This window comes from Dipodomys merriami, unplaced genomic scaffold, assembly GCF_024711535.1.
Source record: "Dipodomys merriami isolate MVZ:Mamm:240054 unplaced genomic scaffold, mDipMer1.0.p SCAF_10, whole genome shotgun sequence".
Lineage (NCBI taxonomy): Eukaryota > Metazoa > Chordata > Mammalia > Rodentia > Heteromyidae > Dipodomys > Dipodomys merriami.
This window is the reverse complement of record NW_027202271.1, coordinates 16,763,379-16,778,026: the sequence shown is the minus strand read 5'-3', so window position 1 is coordinate 16,778,026 and position 14,648 is coordinate 16,763,379. Positions and strand designations below refer to the sequence as shown.

The 14,648-nt window shown below is 49.3% G+C and overlaps 1 protein-coding gene across 1 annotated transcript; it reads left to right on the top strand.

Moving 5' to 3' along the window:
- Positions 1 to 795: 795 nt before the first annotated feature.
- Positions 796 to 13,575, top strand: Krt82 (keratin 82). The gene is made up of 9 exons (XM_070035569.1): positions 796 to 1,201; positions 3,323 to 3,531; positions 6,029 to 6,089; positions 6,730 to 6,825; positions 7,158 to 7,322; positions 10,522 to 10,647; positions 11,848 to 12,068; positions 12,272 to 12,303; positions 13,330 to 13,575. The coding sequence occupies exons 1-9, from the start codon at positions 797 to 799 to the stop codon at positions 13,563 to 13,565; spliced, it is 1,551 nt and encodes a 516-aa protein (XP_069891670.1). The 5' UTR covers position 796; the 3' UTR covers positions 13,566 to 13,575.
- Positions 13,576 to 14,648: the final 1,073 nt, after the last annotated feature.

Genomic DNA, 14,648 nt, shown 5'->3' with positions numbered 1-14,648 from the left:
AACATTCCTCACAGTAAAACTGTCTCCAGAGAGGTCTTCCAGCCAGAGCTGGTGCCTCTTCTGTGAGGCATTGGACAGCAACACAGAACCCCAAACTCAACGCAACCATGCTCAGGAGACCACAGGGTACGGAGGAAAACATCTCTTCTCCAGTCCTGAAGGTCAAGTCTCACCTCTTGAGTCCCTTCCGGCCTTTTTTAGCCTAATGGGCCTAAAGAGCAGTCCACTTACCCTCAGAACCCTTAGTGGGGGAGGGTGGGTGGAGAATTGTACCAGCCTCAGGGCTCTACCTATTCTGAGGACAAAGAAGGCCCTGCTGGCTGTAAGGAGGCTTCTCCCTCCCCCCAAAGCTTTCCATTCTAGGGAACATTTCCTGCTACTAGGAGCCCATGGAGGGCACCTGGGTCTGAAGGATCTGTGGAGAGACAGAGATAGTCACACAGACTCATTCCCCCTTTCCTCAAGCCTGTGCCACTGGATAACACAAACATCTCTGTCCAGTTGGCTCCTTTATTACCTCCATAAACAGGGAAGGAGGACAAATATGATTTTTTATAGGACCCACCAGCATTAACCATTTTGCTCTTTGCTACCCTAATTATCCATCTTGCTACTTAGCAACTGCCAATATTCCAAGCTCATAAAACCCCATTGAATGGTCATTAGGGGGTTTGACCCAGCTCAGCCTTCCATCTCCTTACCAGATAAAAAGGCGGGGGAACGAAATCATGGCTTGGTCAATCCTGTCTCCTGTGCTCCCCTCCAGAGTTCTTCTTCTCTGTCTCTCTCTTCTGCCATGTCGTGTCGCTCCTTCCAGGTGGGTGCCAGGTGTGGCAGTCGGAGTTTCAGCTCCTGTTCCGCTGTCTTGCCCCAGGTGGTCACCCACTATGAAGTAAGCAAGGCGCCATGCAGGTTAGTTGCAGGCGGGGGCCTCCGAGCCTTGGGCTGTCTGGGTTCCCGGAGCCTGTGCAATGTGGGCTTTGGGAGGCCCCGGGTGGCTTCCCAGTGTGGCCTCCCTGGCTTTGGGTACCGAGCAGGGGCCACCTGCGGGCCTCCTACCTGCATCACCCCTGTGACCATCAATGAGAGCCTGCTGGTCCCCCTGGAGCTGGAGATCGACCCAACGGTACAGAGGGTGAAGAGGGATGAAAAGGAACAGATCAAAAGCCTCAATAACCGCTTCGCATCCTTCATCAACAAGGTAAGAGGGTGGCCAAGGAGCCCAGGCTGGGGATGAGACGTATGGTAGAGAAACCCCTGGGTCTGTGGGAGAAAAGAAAGAAGTTGGTGGTAGAAAAGCCCTTGTTCTGCTTCTAGCACATTCCGCAACCGCTTATGGTTGAAAGTTAACTAAATCTGTGTCAACACTGAATGTTTCTGTTTCCTAGTCCTTTGGTGTGTGTATATGTGCCAGCCTGGGACTTGAACACAGGGCCTGGGCACTGTCTGTAAGCTTTTTAGCTCAAAATTGGCCTTCTACCACTTCAGTCACAGCACCACTTTCAGCTTTTTAGAGTTTAATTGGTGATGAGAGTCTCATAGAATTTCCTGATCAATGGTCTACTTTGAAGGCTAAAAATTAGGGTCCAAATTACTGAGATGCTTACCATCAGAATTTAAGAAAAACTGTAAGTGGAAGTGAGCCAATTCCTTTTGGAAACACTATTGTCTTTCCTCTTTCCTCACAGACAGAGGAACCATGCCAGGATCCAGGACCCAGGACCCAGGACCTCTGACATCTGACATCTGACATTTGATTCAGAAATGTTATACCCTAAACTTTGAGGTTACCGGAACCAACAGCTCAGCCTTATGCAAGAATCCTGGCTGGCTTTGAACTTTGATCCTCAGATCTCAGCCTTATAAGTAGCTAGTATTATAGGCATGAGCCACCAAAGCCTGACATTTTTTGTTGTTGTTTTGTGTTAAGTATGTAATTTCTCTCTGGACAGCATCTAACAACAACAACAACAACAACAACAAAACCCAAAGGTTACCTGAGGGTAGACTGTAAGAGGAACTTTCAAAGTGAATAATCAAAGATGCAGAGAAAAGCCCTTTCCCAATAGACCTGCATTCTGTATGCCAAAACTGTATCAAGACTCTTGGGCTTGAAGGCAGAAATGGGTTTCATGACCCCTAAATTTGCTATCATTTTAGGCCTGGGATGAAGAAAAAGTGGAGCAATCAGAGCTGGGAGGACACAAAGTGGCAATTATCCACTTCTTGTATCTGCCAACACCAGAGTGAGAGGCTACAGGAAAGAGTGACAGGTTGCCTGCTTTTAAGAGGCACCAAACTGGCCTGCCATCCCTCAGCTGTCCCTGCGCCTGTCCCCATATCCCAGGTAGACTTTTGGAGCTCAGGATTCTTGCATAAGGCTGAGCTGTTGGTTCCGGTAACCTCAAAGTTTAGGGTATAACATTTCTGAATCAAATGTCAGATGTCAGATGTCAGAGGTCCTGGGTCCTGGGTCCTGGATCCTGGCATGGTTCCTCTGTCTGTGAGGAAAGAGGAAAGACAATAGTGTTTCCAAAAGGAATTGGCTCACTTCCACTTACAGTTTTTCTTAAATTCTGATGGTAAGCATCTCAGTAATTTGGACCCTAATTTTTAGCCTTCAAAGTAGACCATTGATTAGAAATAGGGCAATGTTACTTGCATGCAGCATTCTTGAGGGGCAAGGCATACTATAGAAAACTCTAGAGCAAGAATCAGAGAGTATGAGCTCTGTGTTGATGACTATCTGGATGACCAAAATCAACTCCCTCACTTGCTGCCTAGCTATCCTTACTTCTAAGACCTGAGCATCTTCCAGATGCAGCTGATCAGGATATGGAGAAGCACAGGTGGACCCAGATCACATGTACCCTTTGATCTGATCTTCTGCCCTGAGTGCCCATTCGCTCAAACATCATCGTCTCTCATGGCTATGCAAGTGTGCTCAGAGCTTCCCATCCATTCTGCTCTGGGAAGCAGAAGAGGTAGGAGGCTTAATCAAGGCCATGTCGCATGGGAGACAGGTAGAAAGGCAGACAGGGTTGAAACATGAACCTGCCCCAGCCTATTGGAGAAGGGTTATCCCAATTACAACATGCAGCCCCTGAGTAGAAGGCAGGGGATCCTTTACAACTCCCCCAAATGCAGGCAACACCAAGACACATACCCACAGATACCAGTCTCCACAGTGACCTTAACTTGCAAATTCTAGTGCATTGACAGGGGTGTATTGGGAGAGAACCTCAAGTCAGTCCACTGCCTTCTCCAAGGCCTGGTCCCCAGGGCTCCCCCCCGCCTGTTGACACTCCCTGCTTGGCTACAGGTCCGGTTCCTGGAGCAGAAGAATAAGCTGCTGGAGACCAAGTGGAACTTCATGCAGCAGCAGAGATGTTGCCAGAGCAACCTGGAGCCCCTCTTTGAGGGCTACATCTGTGCGCTGAGGCGGCAGCTGGATTGCGTGTCCGGGGAGCATGGGAGACTGGAGGCGGAGCTCTGTAGCCTCCAGGATGCACTGGAGGGCTACAAGAAAAAGTAAGTGGGTTTTGCCTCCCCCCAAAAAGGGAACGTAGGAAAAGCCAATCATGAACACAGCCTGGGCTTGAGTTTCCCCAGATACATAATGGGATATCCAAAACAGCTCAACCAAATGGCAGAAACCAGTGGGGGAAAGTTGATAGATCATCAACATTATCTTATAGTTTGATCTGAAATCTGCCATTTGTCTTCCATCTCCTCACCTACATAAGACCTTTGTTATCTCTCTTGTTATGAAACTTTTCCACCTACTATTTCAGAAGCCCCAAATGTCTGCTCCAAGCTACCTACCTGTTCTTTTGTAGACCCTTTTGTAGACCTCAGAGCAGGAACGACCTCTTCATTCCGTAGCAGAACGCCAAGACTCTTATCTTCATCCGTGTGTGTGTGTGTGTGTGTGTGTGTGTGTGTGTGCGCGCGCGCGCATGCTTCAATACTGGGACTTAAATTCAGGGCCTGGACACGATCTCTTAGAATTTTTGCTCAAGGCTAGCACTCTACCACTTGAGCCACATTTCCACTCTCAGCTTTTTGGTGGTTAATGAAATAACAGTCCCATACATTTGTCTGTTCTGCTCAGGCTGAGAACCTGAGAACCGCAGATCTCAGCATCCCGAGCAGCTAGGATTACAGATGTGACCACTAGGACTAGCCATCCCATGCTAGTATACCAGCTGTCTCCTGCGCCCAATAACCCATCTCAGCATTTCCCTCAGCTCATCAGCTTGGACTTCTCCCCCATCTTGTTTTGTCACAGCTGGACATAATCATGGTTCCACCCAACTTCCATAATCAGGCCATAATCAGGAGCTCTATGATGTTATCAAATTACCCCCACATGCCCTCCCTCAGGTTCCTAGCTTGGCATAAGCTGCTGAAGATTTCAATGCTTGCAAGAGGCTGAAGTCCAGATAAGTTGGGGTGCTGGGTAGATCTTCCTGAGTCCATAGCACCATGGAAATGCATGCTGGGGCTGGAGTAGAGGCAGGCATTTCCATTGAAGAGAAACAGTGTGAATATACCAAGAGCAGCAGCTCATAAGGCATTGGGCCAGTGAGTAGAGTAGAACCATGTTGTAGGGATTAACGATTCATCTTCTCAATAGCAGGCCCTGTGCAGGACGTGTGTGTGCTCTGGAGGAGGGGTGGTACACTGCATACTCCAGTACAGTAAACACAATCACCTGCCCTTCCATGTGCATGGCTGCAGAATGGAACTGACAGAGGGAAGAGGAATCCTAAGTGGGCGAGTGAAGGGGCTCCAGAACGCTTCCTGAAGGAGGCACCATTTGCTTGGGGCCTTGAAGGATAAAGGTTCTTCTAATAGCTTCTTTTTGCTTGCCAGTTCTGGGGCTTGAACTCAGGGCCTGGGCACTGAACTTCTTTTGCTCAAGGTTAGTACTCTACCACTAGAGCACAGTGCCACTTCTGGCTTTTTCTGTTTATGTGGTGCTGATGAATCAAACCCAGGGCTTCATGCATGCGAGGCAAGCACTCTACCACTAAGCCAGCTTCCCAGCCCTCTAATAGCTTCTTATAGAAACAGATGACAAGGAAGGATAGGGTATGTCAAGTGCTAACTGTGATATACTGTGGGAGGGCAAAAACCTGAGCAGCAGCCATGCCAATTTTGAAAAGCAGAGAAATGAGATGAGAAGACAGATTATAGCTCAAAATGAGAAGTTTTGTGCATGTGTGTGTCTGTCCTGGGGCTTGAACTTAGGGGCTGGACACTGTCCCTGAGCTTTTCTGCTCAAGCTTAGTCCTCTCCCACTTGGGCTACAGTAACATATCTGGCAGAAGGCTCCATAGCCCAGAGCCAGGGCTGGACAGAGCTCTGCTGGACAATGGGGAGATGGGTGACAGGAAGCCCAGAGATGCTTTTGATGGATCCATGCTGCTCATCAGACTGAGTCACTCTGATCCCCTGTGCCTTAGGGAGCAGTGTGTAGATCAAGGAGCACCCAGGGAGCTTGTGGGGAAATAATTGGGCTATCTCCTTGTGTTTGGTAAAGTGGGTAATTGCTACCTCTCTACTGGACTGCAGGAAGGGACCAGACTCACCCTCCTGGTGAAAAGGAGGTAACAAGGTCAGCTGGAAATTTCAGGAACTATAGCTAGAGCAGCTCAGAGAAGATGGAGTGCCAGCAGCACAACTTGACTCCAATTCCCAAAAGGGAAGGACTAGTTAGATGAGGGGTACTTCGTCCACCACAAGCCAGAATGAAGGTAGACTTCAGGAGGTCTTTTCGGAGAATGACTCATCACCAAAACAGGCAACTGGGGAACAGAGGGAAGTAAGGGTGAAGGGCAGCTGTGAGAAGCACTGGTGATAATTATCTGTCTGGGGTGGGGGAGGAGCTAGAGATGCCTGAAGACAGAAGCAGGCCCTTGCAGCTCCCTTGGGCCAGGGGTGAGAAGCAGAGTGACCCCTTATTCCAAGCCGCTTCCAAACTCCTCAGACCAAATAAGGCCTCTCTCTGCCATCCCAACAGGTACCACGAGGAACTCTCCCTGCGCCCCTGTGCGGAGAATGAGTTTGTCACCTTAAAGAAGGTGAGAAGGGTGTGTAGAAAAGAGAGGTCCCCTACCTAACTTTACGATACCTAGTGCCACACCCTGGAACCATCCATCTGTTCCCAAAGGGACCCTTTCCCTAAGATCCTGTGCCAGCCCCATTGACCCTGGAAAGAGAAATCCAGATCCCTCCCTCCCTCCCTCCCTCCCCCCTCTCTCTCTCTCTCACACACACTTAACATATGCCATGTGCATATGCATGCACACATGCACCATCCCCTTTGCCAAGGAGCTGAGATCGGCCTGGCCTCCATCCTCCAACTCACCTGGGCTAAGGCTGCCCAAGTGGCTGGAGAAGCAGCTAATACCAAGACAAAAACAAAACAAGCACTCTGACGTAAGCCCCAAATATGAGAACGCTTGCTAAGGTCCCTCAGACAAGTAACAATGCATTTCCAGGTGACAAAAGGAGCGTGAGATAGTTCTAAGCTCTGCTCCTTTCAGAGCCAGATGTCAGGCTCAGTCATAGGGTCCTGGAACTGGAGACCCTTCTCCCAGGCCTCCCTTCTACATAGGCTACCAGCTTGCTTGCTCAGGTGTCAGAAATATGGAGAATGTGACCCTGGCTCTCCCCTTAACCTGGGGCCACGGCCCCACAGTGACAAGTGTTTTGCTGCAGGATGTGGACACCGCTTTCCTGGTAAAGGCTGACCTGGAGACCAACGTGGAGGCTCTAGAACATGAGATGGACTTCATGAAAGCCTTGTTTGAGGAGGTAGCCGCAGCCCCACTGCCCACTATGGGTTTGGTTAGGGCCAGTTCCCAGGGTGCAGGGGTAGCAGGTGTATTTCTAGGCAGTTGTGGAAAGAGATCCCCACAGTCTTGTAGAGTGAGTCTCCTGAAGAGGGGTTACCCAGGCTCCTGGTTCTTGGGTCTCTCTGGGAAAGTTCTGGGTTATTAGAGGGAGCTCATTGGTAACTGAGAATCTTAGAAGAATTGTAGCAGACTGGTGGGTAAATCTGCCGTGAGAAGTCCAAGCAGACTTCGTGTGGGACACTTACCATTCCCCCAGCCTCTGAGCTCATTCCTCCACCCTGGCCTCCTCAGGAGACGGCCCTGCTGCAGTCTCAGATCTCTGAGACTTCGGTCATCGTGAAGATGGACAACAGCAGGGACCTGGATGTGGATGGCATCATTTCTGAGATCAAAGCCCAGTATGATGACATTGCCAGCAGGAGCAAAGCTGAAGCAGAGGCCTGGTACCAGTGCCGGGTGAGGCTGCAATGCAGAGGGACAGGGTGGAAGGGTGGGGAGGGAGAGCAGAGCACAGAGAGAGGAGAGAGAGGGAGAGGGAAGGAGGAAGGGAAGGAGGCAGGGGAGGAAGGAGGGCCCCAGTTCTCCACATCAGGAAGTAGATAGGAAGCTAATGAGGACCAAGCTAGGCCACAGTGCTGGGGAACTCTGTAGACGCTGGCCCTATTGTTTCTGCTAGGCCCTAGACCAGGTCTCTGCAGGGCAGATGGTAGGGACTCCCCCCACACCCCCAGATGGGCCAGGCCTGTCATCAGAATGCCAGGTGTCTAGCTATATTTACCTACAGACTCACCAGAAGTGGTCCTCTAGGCAGCATCCAATAAATCTAATTGGTGGTGATGGCAAAGAGGACTCTGGGCTTCAAAGTGTGGGAGGTGGCCGGTGGCATGGGTGGTTACTAATGGTGGAACAGAAACAGTGATTAAGGTAGCCCCAGATTCAGTAATTAGGGGCTTTCTGGGAGAATGGGGACACCCTCCGGGTTAAACCTGGTTTAACAAATGCTATCATCAAATGCAAGGCACCACATCTGCATTCATTCCCATTCCCTGGTGCACTGTTTATGGAGGGTCCATAGTGTGCTGAGCACTGTGCTAGATGCTAAGGAGCCAGTCTGGAACAGGACAGACAGCCTTGGCTTTGTCTTTCCTCCATCTTAGAGTCAGGAGAGGTTGGCAGGCAATCAATAAGACAAAAAAAGTACAGAGGCCAAGCTCACATCTATAATCCTAGCTACTCAGGAGGCTGAGAACTGGGAATTACAGTTTGAAGCCCTCTGGGCAGGAGAATTGATGAAACTTTTATCTCTTAACCATCAAAAAGCTGGAAAGGGAACCTTGAAGTGACTCAAGTGGTTGAGCACAGCCTTGAGCAAAAAGCTAAGGGAGAGTGTCCAAGCCCCGAATTTAAGCCTTGGTATGAACACATATAACATTGGGAAGGAAGAAAGGAAGGAAGGAAGGAAGGAAGGAAGGAAGGAAGGAAGGAAGGAAGGAAGGAAGGAAGGAAGGAAGGAAGGAAGAATGGGAGGGAGGAAGGAAAGATGGTAGGGAGGGAGGGAGAGATGGAGGAAAGAAGGGAGGGAGGGCGGGAGGGAGGAAGGGAGGAAAGGACGGAGGGAGGGAAGGGAGGAAGAATTCTCCCACGTCATTGAAAGGGAAGGCTGAGGAACTGAAGGTATGGCTCAAGTGGTAGAGCATCAGCCTTGAGCAAGAAAAAGAAACAAGTAAGAGCACAAGGCCCTGAGTTCAAGCCCTGATACAGGCACATGCACATAAAAGTAGAGAGGCATGTCAGGAAGTGACATGTACTATGGAAAACATAAATCAAGGTGAAGGGTAGGGTGTTGGAGGCATGTGGCCTTAGATAGGGTGGCAGGGAAGACTGTAATATTGAAGATCCCAATGGCCAGGCCGTTTTAGTCCTAGGGTGAGAGAAACAGCTGCTCCTAAGGAACCAGATGTTGCACAGGCATCTTGGGGCTGGTCCACAGCTCTGCAGGCCTGCCCTAGCTACTCTGGATCGTTTTCTGAAGTTAAATGTATATCACTACCCAGAAGATATAACTTAAAAAAAAAGATGCTCATGTTTGCCTCATATCATAAGATAGCTGCAGGATTTCCAATATCACATACTTGGCTAGGCAGGAAAGAGATGAACAGAGAAAAAACTGTCAGGCCAAGTGAGTCATGCCCCACTTAAAGAGCTTTCCTAGAAGCTCTACCCAGCATTGGTCACAGATCCTACAGATCAGGCCAAGAAGTGATCTCCTATTGAGCCAGAGATTCTCATTAGGTTTACCCACAGGCAAATGAACCACAGAGGGATGTTGTACTTACCTCCTTTTGCCCTTTCTGTGTGAGATGTCACACAGAAAACCAGAAGTTGTATAATCTTTTTTTTAAATCTATGTAATCTATACAGACTTCCTCTTCAAGAATAGGACTCAAGCTGAAAGTTGTTCATCCTAAGACGGATATAACATTGCATTTTGTTTTTGACTGTTAGAGTCACTGATCTGTGAGCCTCTCAGGCTGAGCACAGGAGCCTCTGTCAAGGTTAAAGGGGGACAAATAAAAGGGAGGGATCCTCAGGAGAGGTACAGCTCCGGGCAGAGAGAAATAGCTGATATAGGAGAGAAGCAGAGCTCAGAGCTTAGAGGAGCTGGCTGAGGGTAAGATAAGAGTAAAGTGCACCTGATACATGGGCACTCAAATGAATTGGAAATGGAAAGAGGATGGAAGGCAGGATAAGGATAAGATACCATTGCCCAATGCTAGTGGCCTGTGCCTATACTTCTAGCTACTCAGGAGGCTGAGATCTGGGATCACAGAAGCCAGGACATGGAAGAAAACTCAAAGAGACTTTAATTAAACAGTAACAAGCCAGAGGGGAGATGTGGCTCAAGTTGTAGAGCACTAGCCTTGAGCAAAAAAGTAAAGGCCCAGTGCATAGGCTTGAGTTTAAACCCTAGCACCAGCACAGAAAGAAAAAAGAAAGAAGGGGGGGGGGGAGGAAGGAGAGAGAGAGGAAGGGAGGAAGGAGAGAGAAAGAAAGGGAGGAAGGCAAGGCAAAGAAAGTAAAAGAAAGAAAGAAAGAAAGAAAGAAAGAAAGAAAGAAAGAAAGAAAGAAAGAAAGAAAGAAAGAAAGAAAGAAGGGAAGGAGGGAGGGAGGGAAGGAGGGAAGGAGGGAGGGAGAGAAAGAAAGAGAGGGAGAGAAAGAGAAAGAAAGAAAGAAAAAGGAAGGGAGGGAGGGAAGGAAGGAAAAGAAAAGAGAAAGAATGAAAAAGGAAGGAAGGAAGAGGGAGAGAAAGACAGAAAGGAAAAGGAAGAAAAGGAGGGAAGGAAGGAAAAGAAAAAAGAAAAGTGAAGAAAGAAAAGAAAGGAAAAAGGAAAGAAAGGAAGGAATGAAGAAGGAAAGAAAGAAAAGAAAAGAAGGAAGGAAAGAAGAAAGAAAGAAAAAGAAAAAGAAGGAAGGAAAGGAAAGAAGAAGGAAAGAAACAACAAAAGAAGGAAGGAGGAAAGGAAAGAAGGAAGGAAAGGAAAGGAAGGAAGGGAAGGAAAGCCACCCCAGCAGAACTAAAGCCTAGCATCACCAAGAAAGGTGGCTAGGAGATGCCATGGGCTGGGCGCGGGCTCTGACTCCTCTGTCTCGGCAGTATGAGGAGCTGAGGATGACAGCTGGAGACCACTGTGACAACCTTCGAAACCGTAAGAATGAGATTCTGGAAATGAACAAACTGATCCAGCGGCTGCAACAAGACATTGAGACAGTCAAGGCTCAGGTAAGGCAGGACCTCTGGCTGTGACAGTCCACCAGCGACCAGAGCAGAAGCCACTGGTCCACTGGAAGTGGGGGCAGTCCAACCTCCTGGTGAGCCACCAAAGAGGAGACAGACATGTACCACCTTGCTTACCAGGAAGCAAACCTTTTCTGTAAGAGCTGCTCATCAGATGAGCAGCCTGGGGATATAACCAGGTCCCCAATGAGATGAGGTGACCCCTGGCAGAGAGGAAAGAGCAGGGGAGTAGGGACCATGTTCTCTATGGCTCCTTCAAACCCAGACCCCAATCCTGTGATCCTACCAGAGCTCCAAAGTGAGGTATTCATAAAATCAGAACTCCTTTGTTCTCCTAGGCTAATGAAGACCAGGCATTAAACTATATTAGTGCCAGGTGCCAAAGGCTCACACTTGTCATACTAGATACTCAGAAGGCTGAGCTCCGAGGATTGTGATTTGGAGCCAGCCCAGGCAAAAAAACAAAACAAACAAACAAAAAAATAAAAACATGAAACTGGGTGCTTGTGGCTCACGCCTGTAATCCTAGCTACTCAGAAGGCTGAGATCTGAGGATAGTGGTTCAAAGCCAGAAGGCTGTGAGATATTGTCTCCAATTAACCACTAGAAAACCAGAAGTGGTGCTGAGACTCAAGTGGTAGAGTGCTAGCCTTGAACTGAAGAGCTGAGGGACAGTGTCTATACCCAGAGTTCAAGCCCCACGACTGACAGAATTATAAATAAATAAATAAACAAATAAATAAAACACGAGGCACTTATCTCTAATTAACCAGCAAAATATCAGAAGTTGAACTGTGGCTCCATTTGGGCAAAAAAAGCAGAGGGTCAGGTGCCAGGCCCAAAGTTTAAGTCTCAGTGCTGGCGCACAAATGCTCTCAGGTGCACAGGCATGTGTGTGCACACACTCACTGCTGAATATTTTCAAGAGGAAATTCTCAGATCTCACATCTCTCACACAGAACATAGTTCCCATTACCAGAAGGAGCAGATGGCCCAATCCTAGGTTCAAATCCACTGCAAACGCAAATCCGGCAGCTATTATGTCTTGTGTGGATGTAGCTCAGGGCCCCAACAGTCCAGTGATACCTTTGTGTGTGTGTGTGTGTGTGTGTGTGTGTGTGTGTGTGTGTGTGTGTGTGTGTGTGTGTGTGTGTGTGTGTGTGTGTGTGTGTGTGTCCTCCCCAGCGCTGCAAACTTGAGGAGGCTATAACCCAGGCGGAGCAGCAGGGTGAGGCGGCCCTCACGGATGCCAAGTGCAAGCTGGCAGGGCTGGAGGAGGCCCTGCAGAAGGCCAAGCAGGACATGGCCTGCCTGCTGAAGGAGTACCAGGAGGTGATGAACTCCAAGCTGGGCCTGGACATCGAGATCGCCACCTACAGGCGCCTGCTGGAGGGCGAGGAGCACAGGTGAGCTGAGAAATGAGGAAAAGGTGCTACCTATTACCTATTCTATTACCCATCCCGTAGTTCATGGAATAGTCGAGACTGCACACAACAGAGGAGTTCTCCTGCTTAGTGCACTGAAGGCTGGAGGGGGAGAGGTACTACATGGATCAACCTTGTTCTCTTCAATACAATTAATCTTGTCTTCCTTTCCTTCCTCTCTCCAGGCTGTGTGAAGGCATTGGGCCAGTGAATATCTGTAAGTAGATGAGCCATGCTACCAGGGTTCTGGGTCTTGGGAGTCGATCAATCCATGTTAAAGTCCACACCACCCACTCAGACCTCTGGAGCTGTCTCCATTCCACAGGAAGAGCCCTTACTGCCATGAGTTTTGACTGATGGAGAACTCTGGCTGGCCTGTCCACTTCATTTAAGGGTTAGAAATGAGAGTAAGCCAGGCACTGGTGGCTTATGCCTGTAATCCCAGCCACTCAGGAAGCTGAGATCTGAGGATCACAGTTAGAAGTCAGCTTGGGCAATAAAGTCTATGAGATGCTTATCTCTAATTGGCTACCAAAAAGCCAGAAGTGGAGCTATGGCTCAAGTGATAGAGCTCCAATCTTGAGTGAAAAAGCTAAGGGACAGTGTGTAGACACTGAGTTCAAGTCCCAGTACTGGCACATATAGAAAGAGAGAGAGAGAGAGAAAGAAAGAAAAAAGAAAGAAAGAAAGAACAAAAGGAAGGAAGGAAGGAAGAAAGGAAAGAAGGAAGGAAGGAAGGAAGGAAGGAAGGAAGGAAGAAAAGAAGGAAGGAAGAGAGGGAGGGAGGAAGAGAGGGAGGGAGGAAGAAAGAGAGGGAGGGAGGAAGAAAGAGAGGGAGGGAGGAAGAAAGAGAGGGAGGGAAGGAGAAAAGAAGGAAGGAATGGAAGAAGGAAGGCAGGAATGGAAAGAAAGAGAAGGAAGGAACAAACAAAAGTATCAATGAATGAAAAAAAAGGGGAGCAGACTTGCATCACAATTTCAGAGGCTCTAAGAGGATGCTTAAAAGCAGTCTTAGAAGGGAGAGACAAGACAAGTTGAGACTAAGAGCACCTGAATCTGGCATCAGGCCTGGCCTTATCAAGGCTCTGGGAAAAGGGAGATGGACATGGGCTAGATGGGGAGGCATGGAAGTGGGCAGCTGGAATGGGGTGTCCTTGGAGGGGAGTGGCAGGGCTGAGGTGCTGGGGGTAAGCCCTGTCAGCCTGCAGGCTGGGGCCCTCAGAATCCTTTCCCCTTCCCACAGCGGTGAGCAGCTCCAAGGGTGCCGCCCTGTACGAGCCGTGTGTGGTCAGCACGCCCATGCTGAGGACCGAGTACTGCACGGGGCCCGCTGGAGTCCTCAGGAGCAGCGGGGGCTGCAGCGTGGTGGGCTCGGGCGAACTCTACATCCCCTGCGAGCCCCAGGGGCTCCTGAGCTGTGGGAGTGGGCGGAGCTCCAGCATGAAAATGGGGTCTGGGAGAAGCTCTTCAGGCCATTAGAATGAACCCTGGACCAGAGGCTGGGAACCGGAGCCCAGGATGCCTCACCCTTACACACACACACACACACACACACACACACACATGGCTACAGATGAGAATATTCCAAATCCTTAGTTCCCCACACTGACTCCAGATTCCCCTAGGGTTCCCCCAGGGAGCTGAGCTGCACCCCCCCCCCCCTTAGGCCCACCATTATCTTCAAGAGCCACTTTTCACATAGCTGGATACAGGCCCTGAGGTAGACCATGGACTGAGGTGGGTGCAGAGAAAGAAATTGCTAAACTGTTGTCCTCTAGGCTGGTGACGGACAGCCGAGTATGATGGAGAGAATGCAGCCCCCTTACCGCTTCTCTTCCAGATAAGAAGGCCAAGTGGGCACATTACTTCTGCTTTGTTGAAGGTCTCAAGCCAGTTTACTCAAAATGTCAGCCCTGCCCTCATCACCCCACCCAAACTTCCCAAGAAAAGTGAGCTCTCCTCAGTATCTACCTGAAGCAGAAACTATTGCAAACACCAAAGACACCCCTCCCCCGATACTGATGACTCATGCCTGTAATCCTCAGGAGGCTGAAACTTGAAGAATCAAGATTCAGAGTCAGCCCATGCAGCTAATCTCCAATTAGCCAGCAAAATGCCAGACTGATGGTATGGCTCAAGTGGTTAACAACCCAGCAAGCCTAACAAATGCCAAGTCCTGAGTTCAAATCCTGATACTGGGGGCCGAGGGGCTGGGGCGAAGGAGAGACACTGCAAGTCCCATTCTAAGTTTCAAAGCCATCTCCAGGACTCCAGGCTCACTTGGAACTGCCAGTGTCTAGTCTCTCCCAACCCAGAGACCTGAGAGTGGGTTTTTGGACAATAGATTTACTGGTTCAGGTATGGTGAACTTAAGCTATGAAAATAAGTCTAGTGGGGCTGGGAACGTGGCTTAGTGGTAGGAGTGCTTGCCTAGCATGCATGAAGCCCTGGATTCAATTCCTCAGTACCACATAAAAAAAGCAGAAGTGGCACTGTGGCTCAAGCAAAAGAAGCTCAAGGATAGTGCCCAGGCCCTGAGTTCAAGCCCCAGGACTAGCAAAA

What these genes read in the sequence shown, in the direction of transcription:
- Krt82 (XM_070035569.1), top strand. Translation starts at nt 797, where the DNA reads ATGTCGTGTCGCTCCTTCCAGGTGGGTGCCAGGTGTGGCAGTCGGAGT. An exon ending in CTGGAGGGCTACAAGAAAAA is followed by an intron (nt 3,532 to 6,028) that starts GTAAGTGGGTTT and finishes CCATCCCAACAG; the next exon opens with GTACCACGAGGAACTCTCCC. An exon ending in TTGAGACAGTCAAGGCTCAG is followed by an intron (nt 10,648 to 11,847) that starts GTAAGGCAGGAC and finishes TGTCCTCCCCAG; the next exon opens with CGCTGCAAACTTGAGGAGGC.